Below are 20,815 nucleotides of genomic sequence, written 5' to 3' on the forward strand. Positions count from 1 at the left end.
ATTTTGGTGTGTATTTGAGAAGCCAATTAATAGTGAGTTTAAGAAGTTCCATTTCTTGGAGAAATGGCAACTTCAACCACTTGGCCGTGTATGCCATTCTTTTTCACCCATCTTGACACTTGTCTTTTAATGATTTTTTGCATGAAAACTAATGGACAAGTGTGATTAGGTTTCTTATTGGCCTATAAATAGGCATGAATTCTTTGAGCAAAGTAGAGAAGACATGCTTGCTAATATGCTTTATTGTTTCTCTAGGCCTCTGTCTCTTATAATCTTCTAATTTTAAGTTAATTAATTCTTTCGCTTTGTTATTTTATATCCCCTAATAACTTACTGATGTTAATTAATTTATTGATTCATGTATCCTCTATTTAAGATATAGAAAATGCTTGTTTAATTCTAGGAAAACATTTCGCACCGTTAAAATAGTTTTTTAAGATAGTGTCCAGCATGATTCAAATATTAATTTTATGCACTATTATTTATATATCATAGTAGTAATATTTATCTAATTTTCAGAATTACTATTTTACTAAATAATAAATTATATTATTTTTGTGAAATTTTCAATTATTTCCCCAACATCTTCTACAATAGATTTAAGTACCCATTTGAATAAGCTTATAAAATGAGAGCAACTGCCTAGCCCCTTTGGATTGTTTTAAAAAAAAAAGGAGTAACATCTGTGTTATTTAATTTATTTTAAAAAAAATATACACTATGTTAGTACTATTGTCTATTGCTTTAGAAGTAATTAAAACAAGTCTGAAGCTAGCGTTTGATCATAGATTTCCAAATATTTTTTGGATGAAAATTTGGGTAAAATTTCACCATGTATTTGGCCATAGTATTTGGAAAATATATTTCACTTTTTTAGAAAATATGTTTTATATCCATAAGTTTTAAAAACTATCAAAACAAACCATTAATTTTAAAATTACATATATAATGTCGGGTTGGTTTGGTCTCGGGTTGATTTTTTTTAGTTAAAACCAAATCAACTCAAATATAGTCGGGTTTTTTTTCCAATGCCAAACCAAGTCAAACCAAACCACTAGTCGGATTTTTTTTTAGTTTGACTCGATTTGTGGTTTGGTTCGATTTTGTACACCCCTAATTCCATACATCGTGAAGTTAGACAAAACACATGACTTTGTTACCCTAAGCCGATTATTCATCATTTTCATCAAGTACCATATCATCACTTTCATATCCACGAAAAATTTCATCACTATTTTGGTGTTCACATAAAAAAATTATGTAAACAACGCAAACAACTACTATAGAGGGTGTTTTTGTAAAGGATAAAAGTTTGGTGTAAAATTTTAATTTTCAAAAGATCCCAAATAATGAGATTTGGCCCAAATACTAGAAAAAACTAGTATTTGGGAATTTGGGATATTTGCCAAAAATATTTGTCAAATAATGACAAATTGTATAGACAAACACTATTTGCCAAATTTTTCCCCAAATATTATTTGGGAAATCTATTGCCAAATGGGTCCGAAAATTGTTGTTTGCTGTTTTCCTCTTAGATATACTTCCTTCCTTCCATTTTTATTTTTGGAAAAGTCTTTTTGACAAGAAAATTTTGGCCATAATTTGGCCAGAAGGGTAAAAAGATCTATTCACACTATAAACTAATTTCTTTTTAAACATTTTTACCTCTTTAACTTAAAAATTGAATATATTCTTGGGAACTCTTTCTTCCATCATGTTTCCAATATATTGAAAATAAGTAATGACATTAATTATTGATAATTTCATAGTCAATTATGTAAAAAGACTACAAATTCGACCAAAGAGAATATTAAGTGAAAAGAATTGTTTTCAAATTATGTTTTACAAAAAAATAATTGTGACATTAGTAGTAACAAAATATTTTTAAACTTTAATTATATACATCTTGGTGTTGTTTAGCCATGCATATTCCCAAATATATTTGGCAAAAAAATAGAAAATAGTGTTTGACCGGGTCTAATATGTTTTGAGTTATTATTTTTTAAATGTTTTACAAATTATGTTTGAAAATTATATATAGTTTAATTTTATTCAAAAATAATGATAAAAAAAATACTTAGAATTTGGATGTCATTTTAGTAACAAATATAAGTAAATTCTTAATTCATCAAATCAACGTAATATAGAGGATAAAACTTGTACGATTAATACTGTTAATGTTTGACTCTCTTTGGTTTGACATAGCAGGTCTAATGTTTTTTGAGTTGTCGTTATCCAATATTTTATAAATTAAATTTAAAAAATATTTAATTATATACTTTAATTTTATTTAAATAATAATTTAAAAAAATACTTATGTCATTTTAGTACAAATATAATTAATGATTCACAACTTATCAAATCGACGTAATATAGAGAAAAGACTTGTATAACTAATACTATTAATGTTTGACTCATTGGTTCGACATATATGGACTTTATGCATGGTTTCTATAATTATCGAGATTTACCAGGTCTAATATATTTTGAGTTGTTGTTATCTCAATATTTTACAAATTACATTTAAAAATTATTTAAATATATAGTTTAATTTTATTTAAACATAATGCTTAAGAAAATTACTTAATTGCAGGACATTTTAGTAACTAGTATAAGTCATGATTCACAATTTATCAAATCGACGTAATATAGGGAGAATACTTGTACAATCAATACTATTTATGTCTGATTCTCTTTGATTCGACATGTATGAGCTATAAGCATGATTTCTATAACTATCGGTATTACCAGGTCTAATATATTTTTAAGTTGTCGTTATCCCAATATTTTACAAATTATATTTAAAATTATTTGTTTATATAGCTTAATTTTATTAGAACATAATAATTAAAAAATACATAGTTGGAGGTCATTTTAGTAACAAGCATAAGTAATGATTCACAATTTATCAAATCGACGTAATATAGGATATACGACTCATTACTTATATTTTTTTTTATTAATATGACCTCTAATAAGTATTTAAATTATTATGTCTAAATAAATCAAAATTATGTATCTATATAATTTTATTATTATAAAAGATAATTTCCTATATTGTACTCCCCGAGTTTCGAACTTATCGTCACATTTCGCCTATTGAGAGTTAAAATTTGTGAATTTTGACTAATAATTTAGATATTTATTTTCATCAAATTAGTATGAGAAAGGTTGTAACTTGTAGTACTTTTACTATGTAAACTTTTTTATTTTTCTATCACATAAAAATTATTACACAAAAAAAATAATCAAAAAGTATTTGCGAAATTTATTATACAATGTATATTAGTAAGGAAAATTTTCAAATTATATATATATTAATATTGATAATAGAGTGTTTAAATTATTATAAAGAATCAAACTAATGAAAGCAAATGCAATATTGTATACTTATGAAGCAAATAATTAAGGGAAGTTTCTATAATTATCTTGAATGTAATTAACATATTTTAGAGCATTATGTCATATTTTTTAATATAAAAAATAATTATAACACGAAAAATTACTTTCTTGTTTTTTTTATTACATAATAGTAATTTAACTTTAAAAATTATTGCACGAAATTTATCTTTCTATATTTATCACATAAAATCATAAATTTTATTAAAAAAGATTTGTTATTGTCTGAAAAGAATAATCTTCAAAGTATATCATACAAAAATTATTTTATTTCTTTTAAAAAATATGATTATGAAATATAATATTCAAATGAGTATATTAGTGAAGAAAAAAAATAATCAAATTAATATTGATAATAGTGTATTAAATATACTATCAAGAAATTAAAATAAAGAAAACTAATGTAATATTGTATATTTCCAACAACTTTTGTGTTGCGAAGTTAGATATTAACAAATATTTTTTTATGTTTTTAATTTTAGAATTAGATGATTTATATATAATAGAAATAAATAAATGTTATTTTACAAGTTCAAAATTAGAAAATCATTGATAAAGTGTATTGAAAAATATCTTATGAAATTAGAATTTGTATAATAGAATTAGTTTTACACGTAATGGAAAAGAAAAGAGAAAAGATGAAGAAGAGGAATAAAAAAAGAGTGAAGTAGGAAGGATTAAAAAAGAACGAAGTTAGATTGTAATGGGTCCCACATTATAAAGTCCATTAAATAATTTCCTTCACACAATTAATCCATTAAACATAATAATGAATGTTCACACGTATGCTTAGAAGTTTAGGAAATTGTAGTAATAAATATTTGATTGCATTTTGAAAGGAAAAAAGGTTAAATTAGTCTTTTTACAATTCTAGCCAAATCATGACCACATAATTCTGGTTATTTAGCACTTCCCTTTATTTTTTTACCATGCTAAAAATAGTTGTTTTATAAAATATCCAGTTTGCAAAATCAAAAGATAATTAACATTTCTATGTTAATTTTACCCTTGTTATTAATAAACAGGGAAAATTATGCATTATAGCAAACTATTAATTCAAAATAAATGTTATATCTCTGGTTTCATTTAATTACAATTCGCAGCAAACACATTGTCATTCGCCCCTCCCCGAAATCTTGCTCGCCACTTTCAATTCTTTCCCTCGCCTCTCTCACTTTTATATAAACACAAATGTGTAAATTGTGTTTGTATAAAGCGAGAGAGACTATATATACAAACACAAATACATCTCTCAGTCCTATACACTTATTATTATACAAATACAATTCTTCTTTTGCCCAGTTCTATTTTGCCTTTCTCTCTCTCGCTTTATACAAATACAATGTATAATTTGTGTTTGTATAAAGCGAGAGAGATTTGATATACATATACAAATGTTTTAACTCAATTCAATTGTATACAAATTCAAATTTTACGCAGATATACAAAGGAAAAATTACTTGGATGAGTGCCTTTTAATAAATAATTACTAATTTTAGCGATACTTTTTATTTATTACCATTTATAGCAATACATATCAATACTATGTTAAATCTACAATATGTATTAAAAGTGAATTAAGTATGTAATTTATATGTATTATAACTGTTTTAAAAAATATATTATGCTTGTTTGGTAAGAAGTTGACACACCGTATTATAAGTGTATTAAAATGTGTGATAAATGTATTATCCATCAATAAAACTTGTATTATATGTGAATAATAAATTGTTCTTTGTAATATGTATTAAAACTGTATTATAAATGTATTAAAAGGGATCGAGTGACAAAAAAATGTTATTGCTATAAATGGTAAATATTTTTTATTTATAGCATATTTATGTAAGTTTCACTTATACAAACACGATCATTAATACACATCGTAGTTATATATATACAATTATCTAACCGATATACATATACAATTCACCTCTCTCGCTCGCCTCTCTCTCCTAATCTCGCTCACCACTCTAGCCTAACACAAAGAACATATACATATACAAACACAATTTTCATAAACACAAACTCCCGATTTAGACAAATCGTTGCGATTTATACAAATTAGATGCTCCATAGCAAACATAATTTGCTATGGAGCGCAAATAGCAAAACTATTGTTATAACACGTTTATATGATTTTTATGTTTACTATTCTTAAAATTTACTTTAAATAAATACTCCGTTCGTCCAACAAATAGTTGTACACTAGATTATTTTGGGATGTCCAACAATACTTGTCTACTTTATGAAATCAATAGATTATTTGCATTTAGTTTCTAATTTACCCTTATCATTAATTATAATTATTTTTCGATTATATTTTTAAGACATTGTATTATTTTATTCAAATGGTGATATAATAAAATGAGAAGTGTTAAATGACCAAAAAATTTGGTCAGAAAATTAAAAAAATTATAATATTTTTTTATTTTAAAACAAACTAATCATTTTTTTATTTTTTAGTTAAAAGGTATTAAACAAACTATAATATTACCCTTCTATTTATAATTTCTCAAAAACAGTATAAAGTTAATAATGAACAAATATTATTGGACACAAAAAGTAATAGTTAATATCTATCCATATTAATGAAACATTTGACCGAGAAAGATCATTACTCATCTCATTATGATAATATCTGGTTTTAACCTTTCATGTGCGTTACGACATTATTGATTATTCACCCCCAAACCAAAACAAATTCATTAATTCTTACTCTATTTACTACAAATAAAAAATTATTAGTTCGTCTCCTTCTTCTCCAAACATCAACGTTGCCACAAAAGCCTGTGTGAATCCAATTTGTCTGAAACCGAAATCCATTCTTCTTCATCACAGTTTCACATTAACAATGGTAGTCGAAGCTCATCAGCTTTTTCTTCCAAAACCCCCTTTCTCTTCTCCTTCTTTCCCTTCTCCACCACCCCATTTTTCTTCTTTCCTTTTTCACCCTTCTTCTCTCTCTTTAGCTCTCTTCCATTCCGATTCTTCTATCTCCCTCTACTCTTCTTTCTCTCCTTTCTCTATCTCTTCCTTTCCTCCTCCGCAAACCACCCTCCCTCCGCCCATATCCGCTGCCGCTTTCCTCCTCCTACGGAACCCTAATCCGATCACCCTCTTTCTCATCTCATCTCCTATTTCAGGAGGCTCCGCAGTTCTGCTCCGTTTCTATATCCTTAATTCTGCGAGGAAGTCTTTTACTCCGGCGAAAGTTGTATGCAATCACAGTGATTTCAAGTTTGATGAGAGTAAATTCGGGGTGGTTTTTGGGGTTTCTCATGGGGTCTCGGTGAAATTGGTTGCGGATGTTAATGTATTTGCGTTGTACTCTATTTCGAATGGTAAAGTTTGGGTTTTTGCTGTGAAACACCTGGGGGGTGAGGAGCTGAAATTAATGAAGTATGCGGTGATTGATTGTTCTCTGCCGGTGTTTTCCATTAGTGTATCTTTTGGGGTCCTGATTTTGGGGGAAGATAATGGGGTCAGGGTTTTCCCCCTGCGGCCATTGGTCAAAGGAAGAGTTAAGAAAGAGAGGGGTGCGAATAAGAAAAGTTTGAATGGTGGGTTAGAAAAAGATAAGATGGAGATTAAAAAGCTACCTTTACGAAATGGGATGATTCATGGTATTAATGCTGAGATTAGTGCTGCTGATGGTAGCAAATTGATGGAACTGAAGTTTCCTTCCAATGGTGTATTGGATGAAAGGGTCGAGAACCGCACTGAATCAGGTGCTGGAATACTTTCTGACTTTTCTGTCCATCCATAGCTTATTTAGAAGCTTGGCATTGAGACTCCCATGTTTTTTTTAAAAAAACTGTTCCATTGCTTTTATATTGCAATTATGTTTCTGGTGGTAAATGTAGTACTGTTAATTGCAAAATGACATGGATCACTCTATCCTGAATATGGGATCTGTACATGTATCTATTATATTACTCACATTTATACTGTGTTTGCTCCAGGATGTCTGTGTATGCTGTGTAATAACAAGACTTTGGTTGGTTTTTCGTGTACACATTGCTTGGATTAGTTTCTAAGTAGAAATAACTGCTTAGAAAGATCAAATAAAATGGATAGGCACTTATTATTCCCTTCCCTCCCTGTTGGAAAGACACATAACTCCACAAGTCGTGGGGTTTGAGATGCTAGATTGTCTTCAAAATAGTATGTTCTAGTATGTTAATTAAATGACACCCTATTAGAAAAGTCTGATACCAACAATGTCATGAGTGATCATCTTTAAGATTTAAGATTCTTGTCCTAGTCTTGTAGAAATTTGGATGTTAAGATGGCTGTGCAGATATACAAAATTTGTCAAAATTAGAGATTACCACATCTGTTAGAGAGAAATAATATCAACCGTACATGATAAAATAAGAGGTTATCTAAAATAGTTTAGTTATGTAGTACGAGATCTCTATATGCACTGATTCATAGTTGCAACAATATTGTGATTAGAAATGATAAAAGAGGACAAAGTAGATCTAAGAGCAAATGGAGAAAGGTTGGCTTGATATCCAATGGATCGGATTGAAGCAGATTTAGCTAAATATATATCTTTATGAAAGTATACCAACTAATTTTCATTTAGTTGTTGTACTTACATCATGCCAGGTGTTTGTGAAAGAGTCACCTTAATCTGGTTAGGTACTTGTTTATCCTTTTAGATAAGAGTTAGGTTGACACAGTGTCTAGTTTTAGAAAACTCATAATTTATATTAAAATGAAATGAACCTGAACAGAGAAGAATGGATTAAGTGGATTCTTATCGCTAAATGTCTTCTCAATCTATTTTTCAGGAGTAACTTCTCTTCTGCAAATAACAAGTATTGATCATTTTTCTGGTTTTCTTAGATTCCTGATTTATGTTAGAAATCAATAATGTATGGAGCTAATGTTCTCTTTTGTATCTACCACGTCTTCTTGATGCCATCAACTACTTACTTTATAGGTAAAAGAAAAAAAATTCTTATAGCAGACCCCAAATATTTTGGGATTGAGATGCAATTGATTGGCAGTCGTAAATGTGGCAGTATTTTGTTTGGCTTATCAAAAATGTGGCTTTAATGTATGTCGTGATTTTTCTAATACATGATATACTTCCTCCCTCCTCTTCCATTGTGGATATCTCTATTTTTTCCACTCTCCAAGATATACGGTTATTGTCTTGAACACTAAGTTCATCCTTGGTCAGAATTAAGAAAGGTATCATCGAAAGTGAAGATTCTAAATGAAGTAGAGCTTTCGTGGAAACAATTTGGTTTGGTTACAGTCTTGGGTTAGCATATTTATGTTGGGAATGATGGTGATGGTTTAATCTGATTTTACTGTTTACCTGCAGGCTGCATGGGCACTAAGTTGCATAGACGTTTAAAGTTATATATTTTTGAAAGTGATGAAAGGTTGAAGTAGTTATTTTGAAAGATGTTAAATCGACCTTGAGATAATGTGAAGTAGTGTTGGTTATATCTGCTTCAATTGTAGGAATTACTATGCAGAAAACTTCCATTGAATAATATTACTCATATTTTCTTAGAAGGATGAAAAAAGAAGGTAGGTCAAGCATTTTGGGTGGTGGGAGTTGATATGTTTAAAAAATCAACCAACAAGCCTAGCCAGTTTTCAATATTTGCTCTTATCCCCCATCTTATGTCAGACCCTGCTCAAAGAAAAATACTACAACACAAATATGACACCCGTGTTTAAAGACGTAGAATGCGGTGTGAACTCGTTAAGCTAATGACTGAATTGCAAACTTAGCACTAATTCCGTTCTTTGAATTTTGGTGCAGAACACTTGGCACTCCAATTCTTGTCCTTTGTTCCTCCTACTCTGTTTCTTTTGCCTTCTCAAAGATATGAATGCACGACAAGGCTCCTAGGAGATTGCCATATTTATTTCCAGTAAAACCTTTGTCCCTTAGTTGCTACTCGTTTCCCTGTCTGGCTCCATTAACATTTATTTGGGGTGGTTTTTGTCTTTAATCTTAGGAATAAGGCACAAGTACCACTCCGAACTATACCCGAAATCCCATGACACTCCTTAACTTTACGATGGTCCTAGTACCCCCCTAAACTCATTTTTAATGTATTTTTGTGTTCATTTTGTTCTGATGTATCACCGTTGTCCAGGTAAATGACGTGAGGTGTATACACATGCCTTTATTACACAAAAAGGGCCCCACTCCATTAACTTTACCAAAAATCTTTTAATTTTCCAAAAAAATAAATTCAAACCTCTCACCTTCTTGAGCCTCGACCTAAATCATAATTTTCGTTCTGGTACTTAATATGTAGGCTCCATTTTGGTACTTAGTGTAGTGTTCGATTTCAGGAGGAGAAAAAATGAGGTATTGATTTCATCAGGAGGAGAAAAAATGAAATTTCTAAAATCAGGACTAATAATTCGACATGGAAGGGGGTAAAGAAAAGGAATTTACACAAAATAAGCTTACCTTTTTGAATCAAGGAGAAATTTCAAGAAGTGTATTGATTTGGAGCCACCATTACTGGAGAATGAAGAAAGGGAAAATTGAAGATGAAAAGAATCAGCTTTTGAAGACAGGGTTTTCTTTTTCAACTTTCTCAATGATACTTGGCCAATTCTTATTGATTAGAGCTATCATACTAATGTTCCCATGCGCCTCAGATTAGTGTATTCACGCATGGTGCCACGTCAGCACAAAAATACCTAAAAAAATGATTTTTTTATTTTGAGGTGGGGGGGGGGGGGTGGGGGGAATAGGATCCTTGTAAGGTTTAGGTGTATCACTGGAATTTACGGTATAGTTTGGGGTGGTACTTGTGCCTTATTCCTTAATCTTATTACAATGATACCTTGGTTGTGTTTGCTATTGTAAAAATGTAATTTGACATCATTTAGGACTTCCTTTAAGTTTTCTGTGATTTCTTCGTCATGGTAAGATCTAGAAGCTCCAATTCTGTTGTTTCCTACAGCTGCTGATTGTGCATTCTAACTTGCAGCAAAGTTAAGGTCTGTGAGACTCAGACAAGATTCCAGAGAGGGTATTGCAAACTTTGTGGCATTCAAGAACAAGGATGATAATTTTGAATCGATCAAGATACCGGTTAAGTCAGCAAAATCTATTTGCATTCAGGCCTTATCTTCAACCAGGTTTCTGATCTTGGACTCTGAAGGAAATCTTCACCTCTTGTTCCTTGCAACTTCTGTTCATGGATCGGAGACTCCTTATAGCATGAAACAGTTGACTCACAACATGAAAGTTCGAAAGCTCACTGTTCTTCCGGATTCTTCTACAAGTATATTTCCATCCTTTTAAATTTAATAATATTGTGTTCATTTACTTTTTAAGGACATAATGCCGTGTTAATTTACTGATATCTTGCTTCAGAAATGTGTATAAAAAGTTGATGTCATAGAATATCAGCTTTCTCTGTTTTGTAATGCCATTGGCTGTCCTTTTCAGGAGCACAAACTGTTTGGATATCAGATGCACTTCATACTGTACACATGATTGCGGTGACTGACATGGATGCATCTGTTAATCAAACTGACTGCAAAGACGCTGCAGAGAAGCTTGTACAGACTTCAGGTACTGTTTTCCATGTATTAATTAGTATGTTCCTAATTTAGGAGAAACATTTAATATCATGAATAATGCATTTAATATTTCTGATTCAGTCACCCCTTAAAGTGACGACATGTAAATCCAAATATGCACTCAGTTCAAACTTCAGACGAGTTTTTTGCTTGTATGATAATACGTATCAGTGAAGAACATTCATTTATTTATTTTACGATTGTCATCCTTGTATTATCAGCTCCTTTGTTTTCCCATTGATAACTTGTACAATCCAAGTGGCATTTGGGAGGGTACATGGGTTAATTCCATTAGCCTCCCAAGGTGCTCATGACTATTGCCATATCAAAAGTGCCTTCAGAGTTCATTAATACTGTATTTGTCTTCCATCAGGTGATTGATAGTTTGGTTTCAGTGTGATGGTTTGGTTTTAATCTCCAATGGATCATATGGCCAGATAAATCCTGGTCTTCATTTTCTCCCCGAGTTTTTTGGATCCTATTTCAGCCTTTCAATTATTCCCTATGCTTATTCAAAATTGCAAATGTTCTTTTCGTTGAGGTTATTGCAAGTGAGATGATTAATTTCATTAAACATGATTGGCCTTCTATGATCACTGTTGATTTAACCCTTTATTATATGATTATATCACTTCTGATCTTCATCTGTAACATTAGAGTTATTAGGAACCCATTATTATATGATTATATTACTTCTGATCTTCATCTGTAACATTGGAGTTATTAGGCAATTTAAGTAAATTTTTTTTTTCTTCTTTTACATTTATGTAGTTGTGCAAGCAATATTTTCCAGTGAAAAGGTCCAAGAAATTGCAGCTTTGTCTGCGAATACAATATTGCTTCTTGGACAAGGTATGCACAACTAAAATTCTATATGGATCATGCATCCCTATGTCTTATCCTGCTAAACGGAAAGAGTCAAAGTTTAATCAACTTAGTTAGTGTGCTTATAAAAGGAGTATAGTGTCAATTTCGAAGTTAAAGTAACATGTTTGAGATCATCCAAGACAAGGTAATTCTTTCATGTATGCAAACTGCTTGCATTTATTTTGACCTTTTCAAATATTAGTTAATGACAACCCACTGTCTAAATTGTCGAGTCACAAAGCTGGAATGAAGCATTGGCCCCAGACATTGCAGTCATTGTTGGGAAAGAACTCTTTTTTTTAATAAAGAAGCCTCTTTTGATCGCACCCTCTGTTATTTGCAGGAAGCATGTTTGCATATGCAATTTCCTAGAGATGCTGAGTGGTTTTTTGTGGTTAGTGTGTCCTCCCCTTCATCAACATTTTTGTTCTACATACATTGGATTCTCTGACAAGTAAATTTCTTATGGGTGTCAGCCAGAAATTTTCTATAATGATTCTTTCCGCAAGATATTTTAGATGAGCATCTTTTCACATCAATATCAAATTATTTTGTTTCCTCGTGGGAAGAAATATTTCATGCTTTTTTCTTCATCTGAAAACACTTAAGAGTATATTATTGAAAGAACTTCCAGCACAAAGGCTGTGTTGGGGCCATATTTACAGATCAATAGTAAAACAAAAGAAATCCTTGATTTTCTTACAAGGATTCAATGATCAGATTTACTTTCTGTGTAAGGCTGTGTTTTCCGTCAAAACACAATGCTGGGATTGAACTCCAATGTCTCTTCTGCTTCGCTGTTCCTCCTATGTTGTTCTAGCACTCTAGGAGATCTATCCAGTGTACTTTGGCGTAGCTCATTTAATTCCTTTCGTACTGAAACAATTGCCACACCAGTGACTTCACAGTAAATGAAGACTTCATAGTGAATGAAAAGATGATTGATGGCCTCAGATTCCTTCCCACATAAAAAAACATCTAGAGCATTACTATTAACCCCTCCTTTTCAAATTTCCCTGTGTCAGGCATGCCTCTCTAACAACCAAACATACAAACAGGTTACCTTATATGATCTTTTAAGCTTTAACCCTCCAGATATGTTTTCAGGACCATATGCACTTTTCATTTGCTGTCGTACCCTGAAACTGCTCCCATACCTTAAAAATCTCAGCAACCCCATTCATTTTCTAGTCATGGAGTAGTCTTCTGAAGTTTAAGTTCCATCCCTGCTGTCCCAGACCTCATGGATTGTTGCATCAGGCGTCAGGACTAAGCTAAATAGGTCAGGATGTTGCTTCTTAATGTTTGTCTACCAACCCATTTGTCACTCCAGAAAGACATTTTCCTTCCACTCCCAAACTTGTAGTTTTCAGTAGCAGCAAAACTTGGTCAGTGTCGTCCTGATTATTTTCCAAACATAGCACCACAAGCTGTTGTGACTCTTTCTGATGCACCAATGACCCTCCTGTCCATACTTGACACTGATGACCCTTCTTCACAAGGCTTGATCTTCATGATTTTCAGTGGTTTATTGTGCTTTAAACATTAAATTTATGCACCCTTTATCTTTCGAAGATCTGGAAAGTAAACCTTTTCTCTTCCCCCCGCCCACCCTCCCCTCTTTTTTCTTTGCTGCATTGCAGGTCATTCATGTTTCACATTTGGATAGACAAGTAATGCCAATTGGGTGGTTTTGATGTTCTCCTGTGGGAGGAGTAAGTATATAAGCGATTTGTATATTTTAAACGTTCCTTCTTCAATTTTTAGAGCCTGGTCATGTTCATGTGTCTCACCTGGTTATTGTACTTCTTTTGTGGGTATTGAACAGTCTTTGTGCTGCAGTTGTCAATATCTATCAAGTGGTTCATAACAAGTGAAGGAGGCTGAGCTCTTGGAGTAAGGATCTTGATCTTTTTCTCATTATTTCTACTAGACGATAAACTTATTAGTATCAGAGAGAGATATAGTAAAAAGTTTGCTTAAGTTTTTAGCGTTCAGAAGTATTTTGTGAAAGACCAATTGAGAAATTGGATCTTTCAGAGGGTGCACTGTGTAACATACTCTATGTTCCCCTCGAATTGTTAACTATAACTATATAATGCTTCTACAAAATATTGATTGCATTGGAATGTTATAGTGCGATTATGCACTTTGAAATTGATAAATGCATTGTTTGTGAAGTATGTGTGTGTGGTGGTACGAGTGATGGATTGAACAGTTTTAAAGAATTACTAATTTTTTATAGTGGATCTAATCTGGTTTAGATTTCATTATTTCTTGGATAACTTGTGAAAAGGGTGAATAAATTGTGACATTTCAATAAGATCTTCAATTGTTGCGGTTGGACTAGAATTTGAGTCATTTGGTTTCTTATTTTAATTTCTTGAATATTATTTGACACACCAAATAATTAATGCAACAGTAGTAGGTTGTGTAAGAAACATAATGTCTCATATCGTGTTTTTATTGGCAGTGAAGCTATTTGGAGGATCTGACTAGTGGTTGTTGGGCGAGGTCAACTCTTTCAGCAATTGATGCCCGCTCTGCTGCATGGCTTCCATTACTGCAGAGATCTAAGTGCACTGTAATCATTGATGCCGCATATTCGATGATACAATTGTTGCATGTGTTCTTGGTCGTTGCTGCTGGAATTCTCAACATTGATGAGGGGGTACGAGACCAAGCATCCATGTTAAGATGTGTGGTAAGAGGGCTTCTGCCATTATATTGGTCTAATATTGGCTTGTTTTTGGGAATTTAGCTTCTGTCTGTAATAAGCTTGGTAGAATTATGCTTATGTTGGAGATGAGGTTATGGTTTTCTGATACCTAGACCTGCGAACTTAAGCTGTTATACTCGGTTATTAACCCCTCGTTACCAGACCATATTAGCCTTTTCACTATTGATTGTAATCGACAATCATCTCAAGGATGTCAAGTCAGTGCAGAACTATTTACTGCTATTATCTGGCTCTCTAGAGTGCTATAGATGCTGTTGAATATTAGATTTTTATTTTCACCATCTTCACTGCTGTCCTAAGTTCTGTACTCGTTTGCAGCTTAATTCAGATTTTACTTTTTTTCTGGCTGTCGATCATTGTTGACCAGACATTTACTGGTGTCGTATAGTATTTCAATACAAACTTTTTAAACTTGATTGGTCGTCTTTCAAACAGTTTTTGAAAGTTGAAGTTTGCCTTTTGGGGTTGGAGGCATTGGTTGAAACATGTTATGTATGTGAATAACCAAAACTAACTTTGTAGATTTCACTGCTGGGAAAATGAAGCTTAAACTGTAACTATCCATCATGTGGGGTTTACCCCCTTACAATGAAGAAAAAGTAATTTGAGGCTTTTGTTCTTTTTTTATCGGTTTGCAACTGTTTGAATTGTGGTCCGGGTGAAGATTCTTTAAACATCAATTCCTTGTCTGTCTTTTGGCCATAAACAACTGAACAAGTTTGGGTAAAATTAGGGACAGAAAATATAAAAGTTGGATCCCATTTCCACTCAAGATTTTGGAGCGTTAAATAAATGATTTCCTCTGGCTGGCACTAATAATTTTATATTATTTATCTATACATTAGAATCCATTGATTAAACATATTTGTTAAGGATGAAAGAAAACTGAATTTCTATCTTAAACTGCGAATGAAACCTACGTTGCATATATAGTTGAGACAAAAACTGACAGTGACTATGTATGTGCCCACGAGATGATGGACCTACATACTACTAGCCAGCCCCCATCATTATTACGAGGATGATCTTGACATCTTTTCACACCAAACTATTTCAATTTTAACTATTTCGACTCCAAAGAAATGATTTCTTATTACCACTTGCGTAAAAAAACAAAAATAAAAAATAATCAAATTTCATCCTATAATGAAATTATTCGCCTCTCTTTCCAACCCACATTGAAAATAACCCAACAGTGAGGAACAAATTTTTTATCCCCTCTCAAAAATCAGTAAGGACATGGTCACATGTCCTTATTTGAATGCAAATTTCATTGTAGTAAAAATATATGATTTTTTTTTTTGCATAATAAAGATCAAATTCTCTCTTTTTTGAACTTTTGAATGTAGCAAGGCGGGTATCTCCGTCTGTCTCTTTCAATGTTGGCTGCTTCTATTAACAAAGCTTAGCCAAGTTATTATTACCATGGATTTAAAATTAATTTTTTTTTGAATCGGGTGGCTGATAACATACCCAGTGTAATATCACAAGTGGGATCTGGAAAAGATAGTGCCCGTCCAGCCTTAACCCATCTTGTGAAGGTAGAGAGGTAGTTTATGATGGACTAACGGTGTGAGTTACATTTGATAACATTAGTTGAAATATCACATTCTTAAGATTTATTTCTCGATAAAATTTTCAACACCTTGGACGCTGAAAAAACTTGGTTGTAATACTTGAATGAGTATAATTGTTATTATGTCAGATACATTTGATAGCATTATTATGAAACAAGATTTCCAAATTGAATAGATGACATAGCTTTTTCAACTAGAATTGAACAAGAAGGTTAATAAAACCAATGTGCATGTCTTCATAGTTCAATTTCACAACCCCTTAATTGGAAATTGAACAATTGATCACTATATATATACTTAATATACCAAAATTTACCTACTCTGCTGCACTTAGTCACCAAACATCTCCTCCATTTTTTTGATGTAAAAATTAGACATTTCACTTGACTTCTGTTTGCAAATAAAACCCAAAAATATTTATCTGGCCCACTTTTTAGCTCATAATTTTTTCTTGTTTTTATTTATCAAAAATTTGTTTTCAAAAGAAGGGGTGTGGGTTGCTGTCAAATACAGGAAATTTAAATTTGAAATCTCTGAGGTTTAGTTTTTTGGAAGTTACTTGTTGAGCAGCTGTTCTTTTTAGCATCTTTTTTTTTTTTCCCTGATTCTGCAGGCAAAAGGCTTTTTGAAATTTATATATCTATCTTTATTACTTCCTTCTATTTAAAAAGTGAACAACTTTTTTTAGTCCAGACCAAAACTTCTTCAATCATGAAATTAGAAACTAGTATGACACAATCACCTATTGGAAATTCAAGAAGGCGCGGCGACGATGGAGATTTTAACCTTAGAGAATGGACTCTTAAGGCCAAAATTAGAAGAGAAAATACAAATTCAAGAAGATTTTCAGCTTCTTATATTAGAAGTTTTAGAGAAGATGCAAAATCTTTTAGATCAAATATTTCCATTTCTAGTACTGCTTCTTCCCCTGGCCACATCACCTTAAGAGGTAATAAAACTACTTCTCCCATTTTTCCTTCTCATGATTTGTTTTATTACTATTTTAATTTCTCATAATCTTTTTTACAGATGAAATTGACCCATCAACTTATTCTTTTACCACTGCCCTTAAAGGTAAGGCCTTTTATAATATCAAACGAATTCAGAATCTAGAGTCAGTAGGTTCGAATAAATTCATTTCTAACATTGTTCCATTTTTCAATATGACTGATTTTTGTTCTGTTTTTTTTTTTTTGAGTGTAGCATTGCAGGCAAAAACAACATATAGTTGGGAATACATGTCACCAGATGGATTGGCTTTAAACTCGAAGTGGAATGAAGCTGAGAAATATATATGCAATCCTTTATCAGGGGAAGTTCCATTAGAATGTTTATCTGCAAAAACACTAAGTGGGAGATCGTTTCGACAATTAACCATGTCTGCACCTTTGATTTATCCTTCACAATATCAGACTAAACAATTCCGTCCAAAACCTCCTACAAAAGTAGTACCTCATTTGCCTCCACATGAACTACAAATCCAAATTCCAACCAAAGGTATACTGATAGCGTAAATCTCTTTTTATTAATACTGACAACATATATAACTATTATTTTCATCTCATATTGTCATGACTTGTACATTTTTATCAATTTAGAGAAGGTTAGCATTACAAGAGATGTGGGAACACAGAGTAGTACTCCAGGCAATTACTTAAGTTCAAAGAGTCCAAGTCCTGCTCGTACTCCATCCATTGAGGAAAGATCAACAAAACGTTGTGTAGCTGATGATTCACCTATGACTACTCCTGAAATCAAATCTCAGGAAAAGGTAAAACATGAATGCTAAATCCTGTTCCCACTAGTTATTATTATGATGTTAAAATTACGAGTGCACTGATGAGTGGCAGAGTCAGAATTTTCATTAAAAACGCGCTCAAAGTGTAAATTGGAATTGAGGCAAGCGTATTAATTACTTATAAACTGCTACAAATTAAAATAGACTGATATTAGAAAAAAAGTTTTACATTAGCTTATTGTGGCGTGGAGACTAGATTGTCACTAGGTCGCATGAAGTGCTATACTTGAAGTACTAATTCTACTAGGTAGGTGAAATGGCTTTAAATACTAATTTATTTTTTTTAGTCCGTCTCAAAAAAAAAATATTTTTTATTATGGTAAAAAATTAATTTTAAAATATTTATTTTAATTTATAGCCGCATAAACACTATGACTCATTTTAAATCACAAATTTCAAAAATATTCCTTTCTTAAATTTCATGTCAAATCAAACTACGAAATACGAAATGCAGTACTAATACAATTGGTCCCAAAAGCATATCGTTCAGCATTAAGTACCCCATGCACATGCAGAAATCATATCACTTGCATATATTTTGTGGTCACTTCTTGCAACGACTGACACGTCCTACCTTTCACTATCCACCCCTCCTCCCCCCCCTCCCTTTTTTTTTTTTGTAGTTCCATTGTTACTAGAAATGGTTATACAAATTGTGGTAGTAGGGAAAGAAAGTCACTTTAGGAAGCCAAAAATGCTATATATGCTCTTTCCACATAAAAGATTCTTTAGGAATTGTCATCTTCTCAACTGCTACTTCTCAATAATTCATGCAACAAAAGTTCCTTTCGACTTCCATATCAACACCTCCCCTTCAAATTGGATTTTACTATATATGTATTCTATTTTCAAGTACCTTGTGAGTTCTAGCCAAGGACAAATTTAATGGATAAAATATAGTCACGTGAATTCGTGGTTTTTCTATAAAACTAGCTAGATATTTTATGTATACAATTTTTAAGATTGATATAATATTATCTGATGACACTCATACTACAAGATTAGCAAATGGTGCACTATATAAGTGACCGGTGCACTAATATTCTAGAAATTCTAGATTCGTCTGACATTTGAATATTGTGTATATATTTAATAGGTGGAAGTGAAAGAAACAAGAGGGAAAGAAGACGCAAAAAGAAATGAGGAACAGCTGGAGCTGGAAGGTGAGAGAAATAATAATAATAATAATAATAATAAGCAGGAGCAGAAGAGTACTAAATGCAGCAGGCAAGGATGCTTGTCATGGAGGCCAAGATTGTGCATGAGACAAAAGCAGAAAGAGAAAAAACATAGTAAATCAATAAAGAAGAAGAAGAAGAACATCTTTCTTTGCCATGATATAAATGGATGCTAAATCAATATTACTTGTCTCTTCTCTATATATTTCTCTCTTCTTTCTTAGAAGATAGTACAACAAAATCTAGCTATGAGAGAAATTAAAGTGCAATCATGAAGAATGCCATCAGAACTGAATATATATACTCCATATGTTCTCTAAAGATTCTTTTGCCTTCTAGTTATAGCTATATATGTACTTTTCCTTGTAACACTTTACATTCATCCGTTTGAATCTGTTTATCCTAAAAAAAAATTAGTTCGTTTAAAAAAAATGTCTCTTTTCTTATTCTATTTTTTAAGAGCAACTATTTATAATCAATTTAAGCCAAGAAGATCCAGTGTGTTGTAAACTAGAAAATAAATATGAACAGAAGTACGCTTATATGTAACCCAAAATATTTTGAGCTGATGAACAGTAACACTTGAGTATCACGTGGTTCCGTTTGAAACAAAAAAATCTATGTGCTATATGGCGGATTCAGGATTTTCATTAGGGGGTTGGAAAAAAAAATAGTGCTTAAGATTTGAATTTGGAACCTCAAGGTGAGTTTTGAACCTCTCAACCATAGCTCTAATCTTATATTTAAGAGGTTCAAAATCAATATAGACATAAAAAAAAATTAAAATATTTTATACATACAATATAATTTTTTGCCAGGAGGTTCGTCTAACCCTCAACTACCTCTAGGTCCACCCCTGACTATATGGCAGGGAGTGCCTACGGATCGAAGAATCTATTCAAACATATATACTGTTGAAAACTTTACCATGCATGTCCAAAATTGTAAGCTTCCTCAGTAATATTGTGAAACTTGATAAGTATTATTGCTTGCAACCGTCCTATATTTTGAAAGAGAAAAAAGGCCTTGATTTTAGAATGTTTATGTTGACAAGGCTTTTTGTTTTCGCCGAGAGTCTATAGCAAATATGATTTTATATCCCATAAAGATAAAGATATTAACATCAACATAACTAAATGAGCAACTTACAAAAATAACTATATTTATAGGGTTAATAAATACCAATAGCTATAAGTATGTTATTTACAATAAATGACTACAATTTATATCACTTTTTTGCTATATTTTTGTATCGTTTTTTATTTTTTTTATTTATACATTAATACATTTTTAAGTACAACAAACTAAATAAGGAATTGACTCTAAATATAACTCATTATCCTTACATTACGTCCATACAATGAGCAACTTCCCATAATTAACTTTATAACTAAAAATTACTTATTTAAATACATATCAGGTCATATTCTTTATCAGTTTAACAAAAATTGTGATACGTCATACTCAATTTTCTTGTTGTCTCCATATTTCTTATTCTGGCATTGTAAAGGTATTAATAATTTTTTTTTGTTAATTCAAGTTATTGTATGTAAGCAAATTGTTGAATTTGTGAATGAAGGTTAAGTATTTCGATTTTGAATAGGTGAACTACATAACAATAGATACACCAGTTGTTAAACAAAAAATGAATACACCAATATGGAATACAATGAAT

At 31.6% G+C, this 20,815-nt stretch overlaps 2 protein-coding genes across 3 annotated transcripts; both read left to right on the top strand.

The window, feature by feature from the left end:
- Positions 1 to 6,215: 6,215 nt before the first annotated feature.
- On the top strand, positions 6,216 to 13,546 carry LOC125822509 (uncharacterized). 2 transcript variants are annotated; one of them, XM_049501910.1, is made up of 6 exons: positions 6,216 to 7,127; positions 10,383 to 10,679; positions 10,847 to 10,972; positions 11,752 to 11,832; positions 12,191 to 12,241; positions 13,491 to 13,546. In XM_049501910.1, exons 1-5 carry the CDS (start codon positions 6,251 to 6,253, stop codon positions 12,217 to 12,219), a joined length of 1,410 nt encoding a protein of 469 aa, XP_049357867.1. In that variant the 5' UTR covers positions 6,216 to 6,250; the 3' UTR covers positions 12,220 to 12,241; positions 13,491 to 13,546. The 2 variants fall into 2 exon arrangements, with proteins under 2 accessions (XP_049357867.1, XP_049357866.1); XM_049501909.1 differs by lacking the exon at positions 13,491 to 13,546 and having other exon boundaries at positions 12,191 to 12,462.
- Positions 13,547 to 16,856: 3,310 nt separating this feature from the next.
- Positions 16,857 to 19,504, top strand: LOC125822514 (uncharacterized). The gene is made up of 5 exons (XM_049501916.1): positions 16,857 to 17,113; positions 17,194 to 17,238; positions 17,368 to 17,661; positions 17,763 to 17,935; positions 19,059 to 19,504. Exons 1-5 carry the CDS (start codon positions 16,876 to 16,878, stop codon positions 19,314 to 19,316), a joined length of 1,008 nt encoding a protein of 335 aa, XP_049357873.1. The 5' UTR covers positions 16,857 to 16,875; the 3' UTR covers positions 19,317 to 19,504.
- The last annotated feature ends 1,311 nt before the right edge of the window (positions 19,505 to 20,815 follow it).

The sequence above is a fragment of the Solanum verrucosum genome, unplaced genomic scaffold, assembly GCF_900185275.1.
Source record: "Solanum verrucosum unplaced genomic scaffold, falcon-dt-bn FXZP01000103.1, whole genome shotgun sequence".
Lineage (NCBI taxonomy): Eukaryota > Viridiplantae > Streptophyta > Magnoliopsida > Solanales > Solanaceae > Solanum > Solanum verrucosum.

Coding starts and splice junctions, on each gene's coding strand:
- LOC125822514 (XM_049501916.1), top strand. CDS start 16,876: ATGAAATTAGAAACTAGTATGACACAATCACCTATTGGAAATTCAAGA. Junction 17,114..17,193: donor TGGCCACATCACCTTAAGAG/GTAATAAAACTA, acceptor TCTTTTTTACAG/ATGAAATTGACCCATCAACT. Junction 17,662..17,762: donor AATCCAAATTCCAACCAAAG/GTATACTGATAG, acceptor TTATCAATTTAG/AGAAGGTTAGCATTACAAGA.
- LOC125822509 (XM_049501910.1), top strand. CDS start 6,251: ATGGTAGTCGAAGCTCATCAGCTTTTTCTTCCAAAACCCCCTTTCTCT. Junction 7,128..10,382: donor CGAGAACCGCACTGAATCAG/GTGCTGGAATAC, acceptor TCTAACTTGCAG/CAAAGTTAAGGTCTGTGAGA. Junction 11,833..12,190: donor AATATTGCTTCTTGGACAAG/GTATGCACAACT, acceptor TGTTATTTGCAG/GAAGCATGTTTGCATATGCA.